General features: G+C 41.7%; 1 protein-coding gene and 1 long non-coding RNA gene across 2 annotated transcripts; one reads left to right on the plus strand and one right to left on the minus strand.

Moving 5' to 3' along the window:
• The first annotated feature begins 1,889 nt into the window (after window positions 1-1,889).
• On the plus strand, window positions 1,890-6,537 carry LOC122663406 (receptor protein kinase CLAVATA1-like). Its single transcript, XM_043859082.1, has 2 exons — window positions 1,890-4,484; window positions 6,137-6,537. Exons 1-2 carry the CDS (start codon window positions 1,904-1,906, stop codon window positions 6,487-6,489), a joined length of 2,934 nt encoding a protein of 977 aa, XP_043715017.1. The 5' UTR covers window positions 1,890-1,903; the 3' UTR covers window positions 6,490-6,537.
• Window positions 6,538-14,198: 7,661 nt separating this feature from the next.
• On the minus strand, window positions 14,199-22,749 carry LOC122662466. The gene is made up of 3 exons (XR_006333032.1): window positions 22,623-22,749; window positions 19,229-19,244; window positions 14,199-14,209 (listed from the first exon to the last, which is right to left on the minus strand). It is a non-coding gene; the product is annotated as an uncharacterized LOC122662466 (long non-coding RNA).

Consider the following 22,749-nt stretch of genomic DNA (forward strand, 5'->3'; position numbering starts at 1 on the left):
TTGAAATCTAAGAAATGGATTAAGGGGGAAAAAACTGGAAAGTCTGAAATTATCGTACCGATCTTGTGAAAAAAAATATCTCACCCATGTTGATGTCCCTATGTGCGTTCTCATTGGCCCTTGTGTTGGTGTAGGGGGCATGTGACCAAGCAATGATTTTTTCCCCAAAAAAATAATGAGGGCAAGAGATCGCTACCTGGTCACGTGGCTCATCCTTCAGCGCAGGACCAATTAGAGTGCACACAAGGGCATCAGCATGGATGATATTTTTTATTTGAAGGGGGGGACATAACGATAATTTTACATGCAACCAGGCAATGTTCTTTTTCCCTAATAATAATAAGATAAATAATAAAACTACTATTTTGAAACCTAAGAAATGGATTAAAAAAACATAATAAGATAAAAATAAGATGAATTATTATTGTTCCTAGGGATCACGTCACAAGGAATAGAGTTTATCACCGGAAAAGAGATGTTTCCATTTGGTTTGTTGAATATAGAGCACAAGATATCAATTAACCTCATGTCAAATTTCAAAATCTAATTCATGCTAGGGCTCGGCTTGCATATTTGACATGGATTCGTGTATGCTCATACATGTATAAGAGTACTTTATATCAGAACTCTATACATTATTGTGCAGTTTCTCAACTCAGAGCAAGAATATACTGTTTAAATTAAAAGAACCATAAAAAAGAATGGTTCATAATTGTCTTGTGATTTTTAGAAACACCACCTTCGATTGTTAATTACCCTAAAAATAATAATGGAATTTATGTTTGTTTTGTCTGTTCCTTTTTTCTAGATATTTCTTCACCGACAGGGATGAAGACCCGCCTTACCATTGGTGATGTGATTATAGTTCGATCACAAACACTTGCCCCAAAAGTTTGGGTTGAAACTACCCCTGCTCCCTTAGGCATCACATAACGAAGGGATTCTTCCTTTGCGTTGGGTGAAAAGAAATTCGATTTTTTTTTATTTAATTTGTTTTGGGTGCGTCTATCGAACATAACCTAAATTCTTGGAATATTGAAAGTTCATGAAATGCATACAACTGTGGAATCACAGTATTATTTTTTTTTAAAAGCTTGAAGCTTAAGCTTCTTTATTCTTCTAATGATCCCAGAAGTAGCTCTTTTCTAGAAGTAAAGAGCCCATTTAAAAGGTCCCACCCAACGAATGAAACAAAAGTTCCATCGCCTTCCTTCCTTCCTTCCTTCCTTCACAACCTTCCGTGCCCCTTTGGCCTATGAACTGAGAGGTGTGAGTTATGAGTTTCATAAAAATCACTTTTCTACTTGACCCAGTTGACCTCCTATTGCAAATAGTAGTTATTCTCCAAATCACTCTACACTTTTATGTATATTATACCTACTATATATACATTGTTCTTTAGATTCTCCAATTCAAATCACTCCATCACTATCTGAGGAGACTAAAGAGAATAAGCATATGCTCACAACACTACTAGTGGCATTTATTGTTCTTGTGGAACAGGGAATAAATGCCTCCACCACGTTGGACTTAGGACTAATGGACTATGTGTCATGTGTGCGGCTCCCCTTATTTTTTTGTTTTTTTAATTTATGTGGCTTAGGAATATCGTATCTGGTTAGTGAAGTATAATGATTGGAGTTAGGAAACAAAGCAAGCCAAGACTTTAGCGAAGAAACCAAAAAGGAGAAATCTTTCTTCTGAGATCGGTCAGACTTAAAACGAATATAACGACAGGACTTACCTTTCATGTGTAGGACCCCTGTCCTAAGAGCTTTTGCGCAGTCACTACTTATTCCTACAAACCTCTCCAGCAGCAACGGTCTTACATCGCACACACTCCTTATCCTGAAATCAGAAGGAAGAAACTCAGACAGAACGAAAGAAAGGAAAAGCCGCAAAAATGAGAAGAGGCTTTGTCAGTTATCTTCTCTTCACCTTTCTTGGATTTGTTATCTCTTCTACATCTTCTTCAGATCTTGACACCCTCATGAAGATTAAAGCTGCACTGATCGGAGCAAAAGTTTCTGGGCTTCATGACTGGAAGCCTTCCTCTGTTTCGAACTCACATTGCTCTTTTTCAGGAGTCTTATGTGACAATGATTCTCGTGTGATTTCCCTCAACGTCTCATCAGTTCCACTCTTCGGCTTCATTGCGCCGGAGATTGGATTGTTAAATAGGGTCGTCAATCTCACACTCACTTCAACCAATCTCACCGGAAAACTTCCCATTGAGATTGCGAACTTGACTTCTCTCAAGTTCTTCAACGTCTCCGACAATTGTCTGATCGGTGAACTCCCTGAAGAAGTCGCTGGAGGTTTACCAGAGATGGAGGTTTTCGACATCTATAACAACAACTTCTCAGGAAGTCTACCTCTCGAGATCGTCAAGCTCAAGCGAATCAAGCATCTGGATCTCAGCGGTAATTATTTTACTGGTCATATCCCTGATATATACTCTGAGATGCAGAGTTTGGAGTTCTTGGGTTTGAACGCTAACAGCCTCTCCGGCAAAATTCCGGCGAGTTTGAGCCGCCTATCAAACCTTCAGTACCTTTTTATGGGGTATTACAACTTATATGAAGGGGGTGTCCCACCTGAGTTCGGCTCCTTTACCTCTCTCCGGAGGCTCGATATCAGCAGCTGCAACCTCACCGGGGAAATTCCGGCGAGTTTGGGGAATTTGAAACTATTGGACACGTTGTTCCTGCAATTCAACAAACTTACAGGACAGATTCCGCCGGAACTCTCTGGACTCTTCAATCTCATGTCCCTCGATCTATCTAACAATGAGCTCACGGGAGAGATACCGGAGAGTTTCTCTGAGCTAAAGGACCTAACGCTGCTAAATCTGTTCCGAAACCATCTCCATGGCCCAATCCCACCGTTCATAGCAGATTTCCCAAATCTCGAGGTCTTGGAGGTGTGGGGAAACAACTTTACGGTTGAACTCCCAGGAAATCTTGGCCTCAATGGCAAACTCAAGAGGCTTGACGTGACATCGAATCATCTCACCGGGACGATACCTCCAGGTCTTTGTGCCGGGAAGAGATTAGAGACCCTGATACTGATGGACAATTTCTTCTTTGGATCGATTCCAAATGAACTCGGTGAATGCAAATCGTTGAATCGGGTCCGACTTGCGAAGAATTTTTTGAACGGGACAATTCCACCTGGATTTTTCAACTTGCCTGCGGTGGATTTGTTGGAGCTTAACGACAACCACTTCAGTGGCGAACTCCCCGACGAGATATCCGGTCAAAATCTTGGTCAATTGACGCTCTCCAACAACGTGATTACTGGGAGAATTCCTAAAGCTATCGGAAATCTGGCCAAGTTGCAGAATCTCTTCCTCGACTTAAACCAGTTTACAGGCGAGATTCCACAGGAGATATTCCAGCTCAAGCATCTTTCCAAGATAAACATCAGCAGTAATAATCTCACAGGCTCAATTCCGAGCACTCTCTCTCGCTGTTCATCTCTTACATCGATCGATTTCAGTCAAAACAATCTAATTGGAGAGATTCCGAATGCTATCGGGAAACTGAACATCCTCGGCACTCTCAACCTATCGAGAAACCAAATTTCTGGCCAAATACCGAATGGAATTCGATCACTAACAAGCCTCACAACACTGGATCTCTCGTACAACAACTTGTCAGGTCCGATTCCTGTTGGTGGACAATTCCTCGCCTTCAACGGCAGCACTTACGCTGGAAACCCCAATCTCTGTACTTCACTGCACCAAACCCCCTGCTCATCTTTCCAGAGTCCGGCAGATTCAGAACAGAGAAGGTCATCTTCAAAGATAATCGTCATCATCGTATCAGTACTAGGAAGTGTGTTACTTCTCACCACCGCCATTGTAAAGATTAAATTGTACTCGAAGGAGCACCACAAATCAAAGGCTTGGAAACTGACTCCATTCCAGAAGCTTGGTTTCAAAGTCGAAGACGTAATCGAATGCTTGAAAGAAGAGAACATCATCGGCAAAGGAGGTGCTGGGATCGTTTATCGGGGATCGATGCCTGATGGCGTAGATGTTGCAATCAAACGACTGGTTGGTCGAAGTAGTGGGAGAAGCGATCATGGATTCTCAGCGGAAATTAAAACTCTGGGAAGGATTCGACACCGAAACATCGTCAGATTGTTAGGGTTTGTATCGAACAACGATACAAATCTATTACTGTACGAGTACATGCCGAATGGGAGCTTGGGAGAGATGTTACATGGCTCGAAAGGAGCGCATTTACAGTGGGAGACGAGGTATCAAATTGCAGTGGAAGCAGCAAAAGGGTTGTGTTACCTTCACCATGATTGCTCTCCTTTAATCATCCATAGGGACGTGAAATCCAACAATATCTTGCTTGATTCGGATTTAGAAGCTCATGTTGCAGACTTTGGGCTCGCCAAGTTCTTGCAGGCCTCTGGTGCGTCGGTGAGTATGTCCTCCATCGCTGGCTCCTACGGCTATATCGCACCAGGTTAGTTCGTTATCCGAATCACCTGATAAACCGACGTTTGTAGTTTTGCACCCCGTACGTACGGAGCATGGAATCTCTGCACGTACGTGTAGGTCCACTTGCACGTGAGAGACAACCACATGTCTCTTTTGTTTACATAAAAAACTTTTCTCACCTTTAAGTAGCAATAACGGGACAGGTGTTTGCCTCTCACACGTATGTCTAGTATGTGTAGGTGCACGGACATATGTGTAGGTCCATGAATGAAAAAAAAATCATCTCCAATTCCCTAAAGTGAAGTATGGTGCATTTCAGGGTTGAGAGTTTGACACTTGACAAACGTGACATCCAATAGTTCCAAGTTCGAGAAAAAAAAAAAACAAATTGATTCAATCCACCTTGGACCATTGGATGTTGTGTTTGTCAGGTGTCAACCTCTTAACCCCGAATTGCACCACACTCGACGGTCAAGGAATTGGAGAGGATTTTAACATGTGTACGTATGTGCAAAAGAACTGGACGTGTAGGGATACTTGGTTTTTTTTGTAGATTCATGGGGTTTAATATTCTTACAAGGATACTTTTATCCTCCCGTAAATCCTTATGACCAGTAGGGGAAGCCGCACACTCATCATCAGTGTCAAAAAGCCCCACACTCATCACTAGTGCTCCAATAAAAAGAAAAGACAAGAGATCACTACCCGGTCGTGCGGCCCCTGTATCAACGTGGGGACCAATGAAAGCGTGTACAAAAACATCAATAAGTGATAATTTCGCACGGGACCAAACGGTGTTCTTTTTTCTCAAAAAAGAATGGCCAGTGTGTTATGTGAGTGTGGCTCCTAAATCTGCACGAGACACAATCAACTTTCCCCTTTTTGTTCTATCCATGGGAAGCAGGAATGTCATTTTATATAGAGGAAGATAGAGACAAAGACAAGGGTTGCCCGTGGGAACCACACTCCAAGATAGTAAATTTACTTCTAAAAACGAGTAGGAAAAAGTTCTCTCAACCATCGGGGGCGGATGCATTCCTCTGCTCCAAGAGAACCCTTTCCCATTAAAGAATATATTTGCTGCATAAGAAGTAACAAGATCTATACTGCCCAATTTTATCCTTGTGTATATGCACAAAAGTACCTTTTTAGCTTTTTGTCATTCTCGTGACATGTGCTACTCACGGCCGGTGCATGAGTACATGAGTATCGAGCAGGGGTAAGGCAAACATTGCATGTGGCAATGTGTCTAGTCGCACAGGCTGCTACAGGCAGCGCGCCGTAGATGATCTGGGCTACTCTGCTGGTCCTATCATAATGGTTTAACCAGCTGAAGAAATAAATTAGCCAAAGCATCGGTTCAATAACAGGCCGGAGGCCGGCTTAAACATGGATCCGACTCCTCTACTTCTAGGGCGGGCAGTACTTCCGTGCGCCCAGCCTTGCCTCACATACAAGGCGACGGAAAGTACAGCCTTGCCCTTGCCCGAGCAGGGGCAAAGCGGTATTTTTCACTCGCTTTGTATGTGGGGCAAGGCTGGGCGCAGGGCAATACAGCCCGCCTTAGAAATAGAGAAGTCTCTTCCGCTTAAACATGTGGTTCTTGTCATAGACCTGTATTTGTATGTGCTTTTGGACTATAATGATGGAATTTAAATTGTGTGAAATTGAAAACAGAATACGCTTACACACTGCGAGTGGATGAGAAGAGCGATGTGTATAGCTTTGGGGTAGTGTTGCTGGAGCTGATCACGGGGAGAAAGCCGGTGGGAGAGTTCGGGGAAGGGGTGGACATAGTGATGTGGGTGCAGAAGACGATGTCGGAGATATCAAATCCGTCGGATGCGGCAGCGGTGCTGGCGGTGGTGGATCCCAGGCTGAGTAGGTACCCATTGGCTGAAGTGGTCAATTTGTTCAAAGTGGCAATGCGTTGTGTTGAAGAAAAAAGTCCTGAGAGGCCTACGATGAGGGAAGTTGTTCACTTGCTCACCAACCCACCTCCGTCTCGCTCCAATCTACTTGACCTTTGATAAGGTTAAGGAAAGTTTGGGTGGAGGAATTAGAAACTGACATATAGACTGCCTGTAGTTATACCGAATCTTTTCTATGTTGTTGTAAATTATTTCGGGTCCTTTTGCTTAATTCTTTGATGATAAATCCATCATTGCTTGCTGCAGACAGATTTATATGAACTTGTGAAAAAATTCCATATGAATCTTTTTGTATTAATTCTAGAAAGAATTACATACAAGAGGTTGTATTCTCTTCATGTATGTACTGTGTCACATGAATGTTATTGCTATTTTAGCTCTTTTTTCTTACAGGCTAGCCTAGGGACTAGGGACGGACTCCAAACAAAAGATCAAAAGTATATAACCAAATGATGTTACATCAAAAGCCAAGGGAGAGGGGAAATTAAAAGGATGATACATCAAGAAGCGGGTCCGGGGGAGGAATTAGAGGTAGGTCCCAATATGCGGCTAAATGTCTATTTCTTAAAGCACCTGCATGGGCTTACAACACGAATGGGTTGAAGTCTATTGTTTCTTATCTCAAAAGTAATGACTTATCAGATCAGTTCTATAGTACATGATGAGGGGGTCCATCTTCACTTTTTTCTTTTTCACCAAATATGATGAATCATAGCATTGAAGGCAAACTTCCCAATGTAGTCATAAATTGATTTACCACAAAAAAAATTTAAGATTCATCTCCATTTTTTCTGATGAGGCCAACATTTATTGAGGACCCCTCTCCAAACAGATCGATCTAGAAAAAAGACAAGAAAAGAAGAGGTAGTCCACATTTTCTAAACAATTTCAACATAGGCAACAATTGGAGATAGATTAATTTCTCTTATAGAGGAACTCCTCTAAGGTCAGAGCACGCCAAATAGTAAAACTTTGCTTATGAATATTTGAATTGAGTCAGACAATCTTGTGCCATGGAAATTTTGGAGATTTTGATCTAATTAAATTCTAGGTAGAGGCAGAAGTAAATCTCTTAGAAGAATTTAGAAGACATAGAACTAAATAATCATTGCCCTTAGGTCTTCTCAAAGAGTAAGAGCTAGTAGACCAAATCTCAATGAGGTTATTAGACATACTAGGACCCGGACCCCAAATACCTTTTCAGATAATGGTGAAAACATTGACCATTCTATTGGAACCACCATCATACCTAATACATACGATCATCATATTTAGAAATGAGCATGCCATTAGGATACCAGTTATCAAGCCAAAATAAGTATCACATCCATCGGATCACTGAAGAAATTTTGGAAACACTCTCGAGCAAGCCCATCGAAAGCAGGACCTCATCTCCATTCCCAAGCCTCCATGTGTAACTGAAGTGTCCGTTTTGCCATGGCTGCCACTGCGGTGCCCCATGGGCCTTCTTTAGTTACTGATTGTGGGGTAGGTTTGTTGCCTGCTCTTGACTTGGAGTTTCCTCCTCTTTCCCACTGTGGTGGGAGGTCGTTAGCTCCGGTAACCTCTGTGCCAGGTGAACATCTAAAGGATGGTGGTAATGCCTTGCTCTCGCATGAAGTTACTGGTGTCGCTTCTTATGTTGGGCCCACTGAAGAGATTTCTATGCAACGAAGAGGGTGGAATTCCTTCTTCACTCCAGATAAGGGATCGTCTGAAGGTTTTGTGCTGCACTATGTTGCCCCGACCATTGTTGAGGGGAGGAACCTAGCACACTGCCCTGAAGCGATTGTGAAGGCAGATTTGGATCTTTGGTCTAACACGCTTGTTGGGCATTTCCTTGGGAGGAGGCCTCCATTCTCCTTTGTCAAGGGAGCTTTGCTTAAACAATGGAGGTGTACAGGGATTATGGATGTGAACATGCTGGATTCCGGTTTCTTTGTTTTCCGATTCTCTAATGAAGAAGATAAACTTCGCATGCTTGAAGGTGGTTTGTGGTTTATTCAACGTAAATCGATTGTGATTCGGTTGTGACTGCCTTGTATGAACTTAGCAAAGCTTTCTCTATCCTCCATTCCTATCTGGATAAATCTTCCGGGGCTCCCCTTTCACCTATGGTCTGAAGAGGCCTTAAGCATCATTGGAAGCAACGTGGGTACCCCGCTTTACTCCGATAAATGGACTAAAATGAAGGAGTGGCTTTCCTACGCCAGGATCTGTGTAGATGTCTCTACTAAGGCTGAGTTAGTAGAGTCGGTTGAAATCTCAGAGGAAGGTGGCAAGGTCTTCTCTCAACCAATATTCTATGATTGGAGACCCTCCAGATGTTCTATTTGTTCATCTTTTGGACACACTCCCTCCCAGTGTGCAAATAATGTTATCTTTACTAGTTCTTCCCCAGCCACTGATGGTGATCTTGAGAAGCTGGGTAACCATAGGTTCAAGATTGCGAGGCAGAGGCGTCAAAATAAGGCTCATTGTGATCCAACTTCTTCGTCTGGCCTGCCAGAGCTGGGTACTACTTCTGAAGTGCCTCTATCGCCATTATTGGAGACTTGCAGCGGTACTCCGATCCCGGCGAGCACCGACTCTGTGCTGGGAAGTGAGGATACTAGTGTGGGGGACCCTATCGTGGCATGCATTGAGGAGAGAGATGATGGAAAGCTAGAAGTAGGACCATTGAGTCCTTACACCAATCTGTTGCACTCTTCTCATGCTGCTATAGTTACATCTTTGGGTAACTGCAACAGGCTTAATGCTCTTAGTCCTTTGGATGAGGCTTTTCAGTCTCCTGGCGCTTCTGATTTACATCAGACTGCAGTCGATACTGCATTTGGTAAGAGAACGAGCAATTTGGGGGATGGTGTTAATATTCACTTTGCTTCTGAAAATGGTCAAAGCCTTGACCCTGAGATCAATGCCATCCCTATTATCTCTAGTGGTCCCCCTCCCCCTATCTGTTGTTCTCCTGGGCTCACTTCTTTGAATTCCATTATTTTTGTTGGCATAGAGTGTCACACCCCCATCCCAGACAAAGAATATAATACATTATAAGGAGTGACTAGGACGATGCGTGTCATCCTACTGAGCTGCCCGGATCACTGACACAGTGTCCCAACGCACAGTCATAACCAATATTAAAGTAATATAATATCAGAGTGCGGAAAAGGGAATATTACATTCCAAAAGATCAATAGTTTTGCGAAAGCGTATAAAATCAAATAGTTATAAGATGTTCAAAGGCTAAATGATAAATATTGTAATTAATGCATTTCTCATAACCATCTAATAACTATCAACAAGGGTATAACAATAAATGTTTATACATGGGCTTTAAGCCCTAAAATAACAAAAGGGGAACAAGTCCCAAGTATCCTCACGTCGTAGGCGCAATCGTCACAAGGACACCCGTCGCCATGTTTCTCAAACACAGCTTTCGGTTCCTTCGTACCTGCACCATGATCTAAAAAGTGTGTACACGAGGGGGTTAGCTCCACTGAGCCAGTGAGGGGATGGGGATGCACAAACACACAATTCACATAGTCCGATGATGCATGTACATGTTAATTCTATTTTTTTCACCTATCACACAACTAAGTCAGAGGTATATGCTACTGTGACAACTCGTGAAACACCGTGGGTCACATAACTTATCGCCACAATGGACCTCAATTGTCACTAGGGGGCCTACGCCGGACAATGCCACCAAAACATCCCAGTGGCAAACCCCGATAACCATTACTACCATGATTGGCCTCTCCCACCTCCACAGAATCCGGAGTTCTGGTTACCCAACACCTAAACCCCTGTTGGTAAGGGTTGTAGCATAAAGGTGCAAAGTCCTAGCCGCAGATATACTACATGCAAGTCCTATCGTCCCAAGAGGTAATCCGGGCTCATCAACTTTTCATCTAGTTTAGCACCCGGGTACCAGCACTGCACGGCGCATACAGTTCAATATGACATTCAATCAAAGGTATTATATATGTATTCTGGGGTTTTGGCACCGGCATTCATCGGTACCATAGCCCAATAAAGAATGGAAAGCAACCAAAACATCATCATATCAATCATTTAATAAAGTATGCAAAATGCACGATCATGCTTAATAAAATATACTAATAGCATGGTACATATGAAATTAATAATAATAGCAAGCCCAAACAAACCAAACCCACTCACAATATAAGTTATGTTCCGAAGTTACAAGTTGTCACCGCGATTAAGTAATATGCCGCAAGATGGGAGTTTTAAACCTAGATAAAGAGTAAGAATAGGGTTAAATAAGTAAAGAAAAGGATCCCTAAAAGGTCTCTCTTAATTCTTTTAAGTATAAGATTTCAGAGACAGTGTGGTTTTATGGGTGGTCTCATGCCCAATTCCTGAAACCATATGTAAATCCTAGATTACCAGGGGCTCAGGAAGGTCTCTGCCAAGCGCGATTTTAAGGGTGGTTTTTCTCAGAACATGAAACCACATGTAAAACCTCATACCTGCAGAACCGAAATTTGAAAGGTTTCTCACCAGGGGTTCCTTTCCCAAGGGATTTAAAGGTAAGAAAACACAAAGGGAGCTTCCTCCTAGGTCTATTAGGGTTCTAAGACCTCATTAGGTCCATGTAATCCCAAGGATTCAAGAAGGAAACCAAGGAGAACCTAATCTATAGTTCAAATAGGGTAGAAACCCTAGGTTTCGCAAATAGAATGAGATTGAGAGCTTTAGAGCAAGCTATGGAGTGAAATAACTCCTCAATAACCAAAGCTAAGAGTTCCAATTGATCTTTGGGTTCCAAGACAAACCCTAGATCGAACCTCTCCCATTTTCCAAACCCCAAAATCCAAAATAGAAGAAGAGAGAAGGCTTTAATGGCTTACCTACCCAAGGAAGTGGTGCTCCACGTTGAGGGCTCCAAGAAGTGAGGTCTCAAGCCTCCAACCAAGCTTCTCCACCTTTCTTCCTCATTTTCTCCTTCCTTCTTCTTCCTTTCCTTCTTTTCCTCTCCTTTCTTCTTTCTTTCTCTTCTTTCCCTTCTTCCCACGTTTTTGGTTGGAGGAGAAGTAATGAGAATGAATGCTTCTCCCCCTTTTTGTCCTATTTAGAGTAAGTGACTTGGGTCCTTTAAGTCAAATGGGTCATGAGAGCTAAATGGGTCGACCCACTGGTTTTAAATAGAAAAGAACCCAATAAGGATGGGTCCATTTGGTTGGGCAAGAAATAGAATAAACTCATTCTTGGGTCAAATAAACTTAAATGGACCACTTAAGTTAAATGGGTCACCAAAGTTGGATGGGTCATTAAGCCAAATGGGTTATTTTAAGTTAAATGACTCAACCCATTAGTTTTAAATAGGAATTAAGATTATTAAAGAATGGGGTCCACATGATATGGGGACACAAGTCCTTCACACGCTTCCAAAGGTAAGTGGGACCCATAAATAAAATATCTCCTACTTAACTAAAATAGCCCGGGTGGTTCAAACCTTGACCCGCACTTCGAGGACATCAAGGAAAATGGTACATAAATAAAATTAAAGGCTAGAACTTACTTCTTAGCCGCCATGGTTTGTCCCCCATGATCCGGATAGTTTCCTCTACAGGTAAACCCATACTGTGCCCAATAATTTTGTAATTGGGTTTGACCACCAGTGAGAACAGCTCACTAGCATATATGACAGCTGTAACCACACGTCATGGGAAGAAAATAATAATTAATTATACTCCCGGGGTGCGGGTATAACATAGAGGGCCTAGATACCCATGTAGAAATTGCGCCTCAGCTCCCTAGGCATGTGGATGAAGCAAATCCCTGCTTTTCTCCATCATCTCCGAGTATTGTCAAAATCCCAGCCAGCAGCATTGAAAAAGAGACGATCCCAAGTGGCATCAATGGACTTACTTCTAAGAGAAAGAAAAGAAAAGGCAAGAAAGGAAAAATCCATTAAGTGGACCAAGTCTTGTCGGTTGAGGAGGGCCCTGGTGTGGCCCCTCTTCAGATGGTAAGTGAAGTAAGCTCTCCAATTGGGTTAGAATTAATTGTTGATTGGGGGGAAGCATCAACTTCCATTGCAGAAGATATTGGTGTTATTGGTAGGGTTAATGGTGCTTATTTGGATCGAGAAAGCCCTTCCTTAGTGTTAACGTGTATATTGAAGATAAGGGTGGATCGGATCTATGACCGGGCCACCAAGATTCGATGGTGATAAGGCTTCCCTAATTATCTCTCATATCTAAGATATTCTACCAAATATGTTTCCTGATTTGATCACCAAGATTGTTGGTGATACCCTAAAATATCCTACTATACTTACCTCCTGTAATTGTGCATTCACCCTCTATATATTTGGGTGCCAATTGATGTAAAAATCATTCAATCAATAGTGAAATATATGGCTATGTAGGCCTTGGATCCGTGGACGTAGGGCTTATGGCCTGAACCACGTACAACTTGTGTTCTTCTCTCTTCCTTTACTCTCTTCCATTGTCTATGTTTAATATCATAAACTTAACATGGTATCAGCTTAAAGGTTCAGTCCTCTTCGATCTTTGTCTTCCACTTGTTGCTGTTGGTTTCCGGTCTTGATCGCGCTATCCTGCCTGAGGTTGTAATCGTAGCCCTCTGCCTTTGCAATCACCGCTATCTTCATCGCATCATTATCACCGCTGCAATTGTCCACAAATCACTCTTACCCGAATACCCCAATCAGTCCCATCTCAAATCCCAATCCCAATTTCCCTTCCCTATTTAATACCATTATTCCTTTTTTAATCCCCCACCCACGTTCATAGTTTTTTATTTTTTCCTATCTTTTAGTTTGCTCAGCCCATCTACCCATTCTTCTCTTTTTTCTTTTCTTTCTTTTCACATCTATATATCTACTTTCCCTAAAATCCCTCCCACTGAAACCGTCCATCCCTCCCAAATTCACTTTCATTCTTTTTCTTTTTTTCCCCCTAAATTCCCTCTAATCCAAGTCAAAAATCCATCCAACATCTCAAAACTCTCTCTCTCTCTCGCGCTCTCTCTCGGCTACCCAACCCTTTGAAAGGGACTTTACCTTTTTTTTTTTTTATTTCTCTTCCATTCTTTTTTTTTTTCGTTTTTTATTTTTCTTTTCCAATCTCACCCATACCCATATTCCAGACTCATTGATGTGCTACTGTAGCACTCCTAACCATATCTTCTTCTCTTTGGTTCCCATTTAGGGCACGAAACGAAACTTATTCACTTTATCCCTCTCTTTCTATTTTGTTCCTGCCGTCCTTGAGTTGTGCCCTGAGTTGAGGTCCCTTATTGGGGAGTGCCTCAGGTTGAGGGCTTCATCATGGCCTCCAAACACGTTGGCTCTATGCAATACTGATGTTCCTCACTAGCTTTGTGCAACATTGGTTCAATGCAAAACTGTCACCACCGCACCAAGCATGTTGTTGTTTCACGTTTTGAAGTTTTCCGAGTCAAGCTCACTGAGGACGATCCCCAGTTTTGCTTGCAGGGGGATGTTAACGTGTATATTGAAGATAAGGGTGGACCGGATCTATGACCGGGCCACCAAGATTCGCTGGTGATAAGGCTTCCTTAATTATCTCCCATATCTAAGATATTCTACCAAATATGTTTCCTGATTTGATCACCAAGATTGTTGGGGATACCCTAAAATATCCTACTATACTTACCTCCTGTAATTGTGCATTCACCCTCTATATATTTGGGTGCCAATTGATGTAAAAATCATTCAATCAATAGTGAAATATATGGCTGTGTAGGCCTTGGATCCGTGGACGTAGGGCTTATGGCCTGAACCACGTAAAACTTGTGTTCTTCTCTCTTCCTTTACTCTCTTCCATTGTTTATGTTTAATATCATAAACTTAACACTTAGATTCCAACCAAAGTAGGAGTTGGGTGATCCCTCCCATTCCTTCCTATAACCCTAATGGGAAGAAAGTTAACTTTATTTATAGGTAATTGGTTGTTTGGGTTTGGCTATGTCATTTTCTTCATCTTTGAGTGGTCTCGCTATAGCTTGATTTGGCTGTAGGTTGTTCCTTTTTTGTTCTAGAGCTTTCTCCTTGTTTTTCTTGTTCTTTCCCCTTTTTTTGAAGGGGAAAGTTTCTCTGTTCTTTTAATATATTTTCATTCATCAAAAAAAAAAAGTATCACATCCATCATCAATACTTGAATGAATAGCAATAGTTTCAAGGTGTTTCTACTTAAGAATTTTCCTCCAACCCAAGATGCATCAGTAGGGCATGTGACTGTCTAAATAGAGTTTGACTTTAAGTATTGTTGAGTATATATACCCAGTCAATCCAAATGCTTTTCTTTCCTAACATGATTTTCCAGATTAGTTTAATGATGCCTGCAAAGTTAGATTCATTTACTCTATGTAGACCCAACCCACCTTCATCTTTTAGTAAGCAAACATTCGCCCAACTAATAGGATGAAGGGAATTAGGGCTTTCCTGACCTTTCCATAAGAAAGAAGACATAATAGATTCAACTTTTAGAAATGATGGATGTCGGAAGCCCAAAAACATTAGACCGCTATATGAATTTTGCATTACTGATCTAATGAGTTCGAGTCGGCCCCTAAAAGAAAGAATCCTACTCTTCCATAATTGTAATATCTTCTGTAGCCTATCTAAAATTGGGGAACAATGACGAGCAAATAATTTGTAAGAGATCAACAAAAGGCCTAGATCATTAATAGGAAAATGTCCTATAGGAAAATAAAAAATCATTTTAAGATGAGTCTTTGCATTTTTAGTGTCACACCCTGAATTTCGAACCACCGGAATTTGTGATCGGAGCGTACAAATATGCTCCTGCAATACCGCCAGGATCACAGATGCAGTATTTAAGCTAACTCATCCACACCGTACAAGACACAAATGATCAGGAGAGAATATAATATAATTAAATCAAAGTAACGGAAGCTAAATGATAATATAATAACATAACGGTCAATGTTTATCCTTGTTCAATAATCCACCATAAACATACTCGAAACCATGATGACATCCCATCAGGACTTATCTATTACATAGTATATAAATAATACATTCTTCATGATGGGATCAAAATAATGAAGTAGTTAGTGTCAAAAAGTAATATCCAAAGGAGGCCATTGGCCCAATGTCTCAAGAAGCTACTCTCCTAAGTAGCAAGTCTCACAGTAGCAGTCTAGTCCGTGCTCCCCTTCTTCAGGGACCCACCAGTCCTCGCCACTGCCGCCCTCAGGGGCCATGGGCTCCGAGCCGCCTGGCTCCACCATACCAGCATCATCATCTAAAAAGAAGTTTCCACGAGGGGTGAGCTCCACTGAGCCCAATGAGTAAATCGAATCATGCAAAGGGTTACAATATGCATGGATGATAATGTTATGATGCATAAATCAATGATCAAATGTGCACCTAACTCTAACCTCTAAGTCAGGTATAGTACTACTGCAACGCCCTAGGTAGCATCCCTGGCCCTCCATCTCTCTCTTGCGGATGGCCTTCCGACGATGTCAAACCTGAGTTGCGCAGGGAGCTTGCTGATCCCGGTCCTTGATCGGACTCGCCGGTCCCAGCACCTCAATCGGTACACACTAGTTTACCCAGCAAACCCCCAAAGTTAATCCCACTACCACGGTTCCGGTCCTTAGTCAAAATCGCCACTCCTAGCGCCTCAATCGGAACACATTGGTGTCCCCGTGGGGGATTATCCAACACGTAAACCCCTGTTGGTGAGGGTCGTAGTACGGGGTACGATATCGACCTAACCAATAACATTTAATACCTAAAAAGGGGTACGTACACGTGTAAGCTAGGGGCTGAGTCCATAGTCCCTCCATCGGGCTCGCTATCATCACGCTCCCCCCATCTTTACACGCACACATACAAACACAATACAAATATGGTTCCCAAGCCCGACGCACACTACGGTACTTGAATCCCATCACGCTCACACATTCCATCATTATTAACCATTCTCACATTTCAATATAATGTCACATTCATTCACATCGTATAATATTATCCATCTCAACACACGCACACACCACATGCTCTCATGCCAATGTCATATCACAATCGAAGAATTTAAAGTGAAATGCACCCTAGCTTATACATGTAATATGTAAGCATTCAATCAACACATTCCTTACAACACATGGTCCATCAACCAACCATGCTCGATGACCATTCATGCATGTAGATAAAGGTAAATCATAACCATGAAGCATAACACATTTCCAAACATAGGTTCGGGTATCCGATTTCCTCACCTTGAGTTTTGGTTCGATCGAGCAGCGAATGATCTGGCGTGCTAAACATGAGCTGACCCCCGTATTCGGGTGCCCTAGATGCACAAAAAGACACGCAAGACACTATTGCTAAGGTCCCCAAAAAGGGTAGGAATCAATAGGGGTTTAAAAGTGCAAAATCTGTAAAATGGTAGATGTAATTTGATAAAAAAAGGTATATGCATTTCTGAACTGTTTCTACCCTTTTTACCTACCCTTTTTCACCGAGAGAAAAAGGTAGGAAGGCAGGGCTTAAAAAGGTACGAAGGCACCTGGGTTGCTCCTACCCTTTTAGCCCGACTGTAACTACCTTTTAATAAAAGCAAATTCATTTTGCATATTTGGCTTGGGGCTTTGATCCCAAAGCTCAAATGGGTATGACCTAGGGGGTCATGTCATACAATGATGGCCAAGAATGTTACCCTAATCTAGGGTTTTAGCTATTACTATCAAGAGGGTTTATAAACCCAATCTTGCACAAGAGATGGGTGATAGCTTTGGAAGCAACGAGCCCTACCTCATATATTCTTGAGCTAGAGTTAGCATTGTTGGTCTAGGTCATCTAATGGGATGGAATGGAGGCATTAAGATCACCTTCCACAACAAGAAGGCATTAGTACCTTCCATTAATGGTTTCTCCAATAGATTGGTGAAGCCATTAATGGTAGGACACCATCCAAGCTCCAAGAGTGTAGGGATTAATGGGAGTGAGAGAAATAATGGAGGTTAGGTGGGGGACTTACCAAATGGAGATGGTGAGTGAGTGAATCCTCCTCCCTTCCTCTCCTTCTTTCTCTTCTTTTCTTCGTTTCCCCCAAATCGATTTAGGTTTAGAATGAGATGAGAATAGTGGTTTTGGTGTTATCTATCCCAAAAGGTCCCTAGGGCCTGTTTGGCTGGATGTTGGTCCTTAGGCCTAAATGCTCTAGGGTCTGTTTGGTTGGACACCAAATCTTAGTTTCAAGTTCAAGTTATTGGGCCTCAACTTTATGAGGCCCACAGGCCCTCTCTATCTATAAATTAAAGGGGTGCTATACACCCAAGCCCAATCATCTATGCTTAAAATGGAGTATAAGAATAATGACTTACTCCCAGCCGTCGTGAAGTGGTACATCGAATCGGGCCGGGCCCCGTGGGTTCGCCTGCGGAGGGTACGCCAAGAACACTCCTTTGTTTACAAACTTCCCCTTGTCCTTGTCGATGAACCTATCCTCGATGACCTCCCCCGTCTCAAAGTTAACGATCTTATAGGACGGTTTGAGTACCATTGCCCATAGTTCCCTGGAGTACACCGCCGCCGATTCTACACAAGTTTAACCAGACCGATTAAACCGGGCTTTGAACCAGGGTTTGGGCATGGATTTATCATTTAGTGACCTCGATGAAGAATGCCAAAGACTTAAGAGGATTAATATAAAGAGTAGACATATCCGAGAAGGTATCCAAAGCTTCTTTAATTGAAGAAATAGAGGTGAGTGAAGCTTTGGCAAATATCACGAGGTCATCAGCAAAAGCGAAGTACGCAATCTTAAGGGTCTTGCATTTTGGGATTGGTGGCATTAAGTTTTGCATCTAAGCTCTTGGATAGGCCTTCCATAGAAATGGAGAATAGCAAGAGAGAGATAGGGTAGTCTTGACAAATCCCCACCTTAGACTCAAAATAACTTCTGAGCAGAACCATTAACAAGAACCTAGGATTGTGCAAGAGAGATACAACAATGGATCCAATGAATAAGTTTGGAGAGAAATTCATTTGGAGGAATTGATATCAGTAGAGGGCGATACTGATTCTAGGGAGATTTCGTATTAATGGATCGGTACCGACTAAGGGTAAAAAGGTTAAAAAAAAAAAAATCGTATATATTGAAAATCAGAGGTAAATCTATCCAATACGGATTGATCTAGATCAGGATCAGATGTATCCGTCAAGACCGACCATTGATATACTGATACACACGCTCGGTTCATTGTTTGCTTTATTGGCTTCCAAATCCCAATGATTTAATAAAACTACTAAACTAAGGGTGTTAAATAGTCAAGCGGTTAATCCGTTTAACAACACAGTCTCAATTTTGAAACCATGACCAAACCATTTATTAAACGATATCACGGTTTAGGTAAATAGTTTCTGCTTGATTTTGTCACATTTATGTAAATCTAAGAGTGCTAAATGGTTTGTTTCAGTTAAACGGACCAGTGAAGTTTAAATCTCTTAAGTAAACGGTCTCAATTTTAAAACCATAACCGAACCTTTTATTAAACGATTTCACGGTTTCGGTTTAAATGGTTCGATTTCGATAAATGGTTTTAGTTTGATTTTGACACCCTTATACTAAATTGCTTTATCGATATAACATTGGAGTTTTAGTGACATAACAATTTAACTACCGTGAGGCGTAAGCTATTATCGTCGCTCATTCATCAACCCATTTCACACCTCCAAACTATTGGATTGGTATTTTAGACTTAGAAGAGTGGAAGATGCAAGGAAATTATTTGAAGAAACTCCTCACAAGAATGTTGTTTCCTGGTCGATCATGATTTACAGATACACAGAGAATGGGTTTCACCTTGTGTTAGAATTTTTTGAATAATTGATGTGGGACTTTTCGATTATGGAGAAAGAATTCTCTTGCCTTATATGTGATAATGGTCTTTTATCACATGTTATGATTAGAAAGGATTGTACGGTGCACTTGCAAGCGAGGATGGTGACCGTTCGAGCGTATACGCATACGCGTGCCCGTGCACTTGCGTGAAGCACAATGTGGCGCTTTGATCTTTTCGGGATCAACGGTCTATGAACCTGTACGATAGTTAGGTTCCAACCATTGGATCGTGTCTCATCAAGGGGTGCTCAAGATCCGACCGTTGGATCGGTGACTAGTCAAAGGGGGGTGCAACCCTTGGAACAACGCTGAGCCCAGTAGTTGTGACCCATCCGAACAACCACTGAGCCCAATGGTTGTAGTCCATATGAACAGGCATGTCCAAGCCCATATATAGCCCACGAGTTCAGTCATTATAGTATAACAATTTACATGGTTTCAAGTTGATTACTGGCTCTGCAAACCAGTGTTCAAGACAGCCTGTTTTATCTTGGGAGGTAGGTTTGCTACAACCCTTTGCAATAATTGGGTGCAAATACTGTCTTAAGCACAAAACAACCTCGTTCGACTCAGGCCATCTCTCTGTCTTCTTCCTTTTTTGATTTCAGATTTCTATCACCTTGAATCCCTCAACATGTTTGCCAAGATGCGGATATCGGGTTGGGTTCCAAATTCTTTCACGATGGTGGGAGTTCTGGTTGGCTTGAAGGTGTAGTGACCCAAAATTTTGGACTTGACCTGAGAACCAATTTGGGTTGCTAGGCAGATCCATTGAGGGATCGTGGAGAAAAAAAAAACAGAAAGAAGGAAAAAAAAAAAAAAAAAAGGGGGAAAGAGTGGAAGGGGGAGGAATCGCGTCTGATTTCCTTCCCTATTTCTGATTGGTTTTGGGTTTTTTATACAGAGGAGAATAAGCCTTTTGGAATCATTCCATCTTGGTCTAAAGACTTTAAGCATAAGAGGAGCCAAAGAAGATTGGAGAAGGAAAAGAGAAGGGCTAAGAAAAATCACGGCTGAGGAGAGGAGTGAGGACGTCGGCTTGGTTAGAGGCAGGTTCCTTATTCTACGTTCTTTCCTTGTCATGGATTAGTATTTAAGGTTTAAGAGCCCTTCAAAGGTTAGAGTTATATGGAGGAAAATTCTGATTTGGGAATCCATGTTCATATACTTGAATGCATGACATGTAAATTAAATTTCTGTTTAGGGAATCCATGATATGCAATTTAAATTCTGTTTTGAAGTTTCATCTATTAAAAATTCTGCAGTTGCAATTTCAATTCTGTTTTGGAGCTTCTTGTTGCGTATGAAAACCTCCGGTAGTTGGTTCGCCCGTGGATGAACCTGCAAAGACCAAGCAATGAGCGCAGGAGGGCCGGTGTGGCTCCGGCCTAGGACTCTCCGATGCTCAAGTCGGGTCTTCAACGCGGCAACAGAATCTGCGTAGTAAAAAGCAAGATGTCGAATAGAGCTCCATACCGGGTATTTATAGAGTAAGGAGGAGATGAGAGGCGGGAGAGTCCTAGTATGGTAGGAGTCCTTCTTTCGGAAGGTTCTCTCGCGTAGAGGCGGAGTGGAGAGTTATTTTCGGGGTCGGACTCTTATTAAGGTAAGAGTCCATGTAGAGTGTGATTCCGTGTTGCGCTGGGATCGTGGCTCGGTCCTTATCCCGTGATTCTCGGATGTGCCGACGTGGTCGAGATCCCGGTGGGGTGCTATGAGAGCCTCCATGGAGGAGGGCTCGGCCTACGAGGTTGGCCCATGGGGTCGGCAATGGAGGTCGGCCCGGGAGGAGGTCGATCTCGGCCAAGGTGGGGTGTTTTATGCCTCATCACTTCTGTTCATTAAAAATTCTGTAGTTGTATTCAAATTCTGTTTTGGTTTTATTCATTAAATTCTGTAGTTGTATTCAAATTCTGTTTTGGTTTTATTCATTAAATTTCTACAGTTGTATTTAAATTATGTTTTGGTTTTATTCATTAAATTCCTGCAGTTGTATTTAAATTCTATTTTTGGTCTATGCTCTAGTGTTAAAATTCTGTTTTGGTTTACACGCTCTTATGTAGCATTAAAATTCTGTTTGGATTTTTATTTCATGTAACAGTTCAGTACACAGATATATTGTTTTAAACCCCGTTTTAGGGTCCATTCATACGTAACTAGTCAAAAGAACTTTTCAATGTTTTACTCTATTATGTTTTAAGAATACATTTGAGCCGAAAGTGGAGCTGGTTTACTAGTCCTTGGGGGGTGGCTGCCTAGAAAGATGGATTATGGTCCTACCAGTAGAATCCCTTTTGTTGCTTCTCATTAGAAACCCCGTACGATGGTATGGGAGGTGAAAGGCCTTTGCCTTTGAATCTGGTTTGTTTTGTAAGTCTTATACCACCTTATGACGGGTAAGGAATGGGAATTGGCCGGCATTAGTATTCGTGCAGTATTAGTAAAGTAGTCTAATGGGCTATACTTGTACCACTAGTTATTTTGGTGATTTTTTTGCCCGTCTCTATAAGTATATAAGAAAATTTCTCATTTAACCACCTTTGCTTTGAAATGAGATGTCATATTTTGTCGTGGGATACTTTCAAAGGCTATTTGTCCCTTTGATGGACAGGCTATACAAAATTTAGTATAGTTGTCATTTCGAATTTGATTTGGATTTTGAAATGTCATTCATGAGGATTGTATTTTGAAAATTTATGGATGTAAAAATTTACACTTGCATACATTACGTTTTGTTACTCGGTTAGTCCTTGCACCACTGATATCATGTCTTCTCAAGCATTTTATTTTCTTATTAAGGTAGCCTACTGAGTTTCCCAAACTCAGGCAAAATGTGATGTTTTGTAGATGAGGACTTTGGTCAAGTTTGAGATGAGGACGTAGATATAGTTAGAGAATTTTGGGGAAGAGTGGTTTTGAGTGCGAGTGATTTGGAAGAGCTTGCCCAAGAGAAATTTTTGGGTTTATCTTTGGAGTAGTATTTTATGTTCTTTGAGTTGGATAGTCCATGTTGAACTTTAACTCTATTTCAGTTTATTTGGTTTGGAACATTGGATATGTTTCTCCCATGGAAGATTCAGATATTTATTTCGGTTTTAAATATTAATGACTATCAAGATGAGATTTTTATTTTAGGTGTTCATTGTGTTGCCTTGTGGATTAGCAGGCTGATTTTAGTTAACGACTCGAAATCCGACTGTTCGGGTTTTGGGGCGTTACAGAAGGGCCTATAGGACTCAGTTGTTGGAACATATCTCCATGGACTAATAGTCAAAACTGGATTGGAGTCCAATCGATCTGAATGTGGGAACTGTAATTTTACACACGTACGCTCTTGACCAGATGGTAGAGAAGAGCTTGATTTGTTGGACAGTTATGATATCAGGCCATGTGCAGAATGGAAGACCCATGGATGCTGTGAATTTACTAGCTAAAATGAGACTGAAGGAGGATTTCAATATTGATC

Source organism: Telopea speciosissima, chromosome 5 (genome assembly GCF_018873765.1).
Source record: "Telopea speciosissima isolate NSW1024214 ecotype Mountain lineage chromosome 5, Tspe_v1, whole genome shotgun sequence".
In the NCBI taxonomy this organism is placed as follows: domain Eukaryota; kingdom Viridiplantae; phylum Streptophyta; class Magnoliopsida; order Proteales; family Proteaceae; genus Telopea; species Telopea speciosissima.

Coding starts and splice junctions, on each gene's coding strand:
- LOC122663406 (XM_043859082.1), top strand. CDS start 1,904: ATGAGAAGAGGCTTTGTCAGTTATCTTCTCTTCACCTTTCTTGGATTT. Junction 4,485..6,136: donor CTACGGCTATATCGCACCAG/GTTAGTTCGTTA, acceptor AATTGAAAACAG/AATACGCTTACACACTGCGA.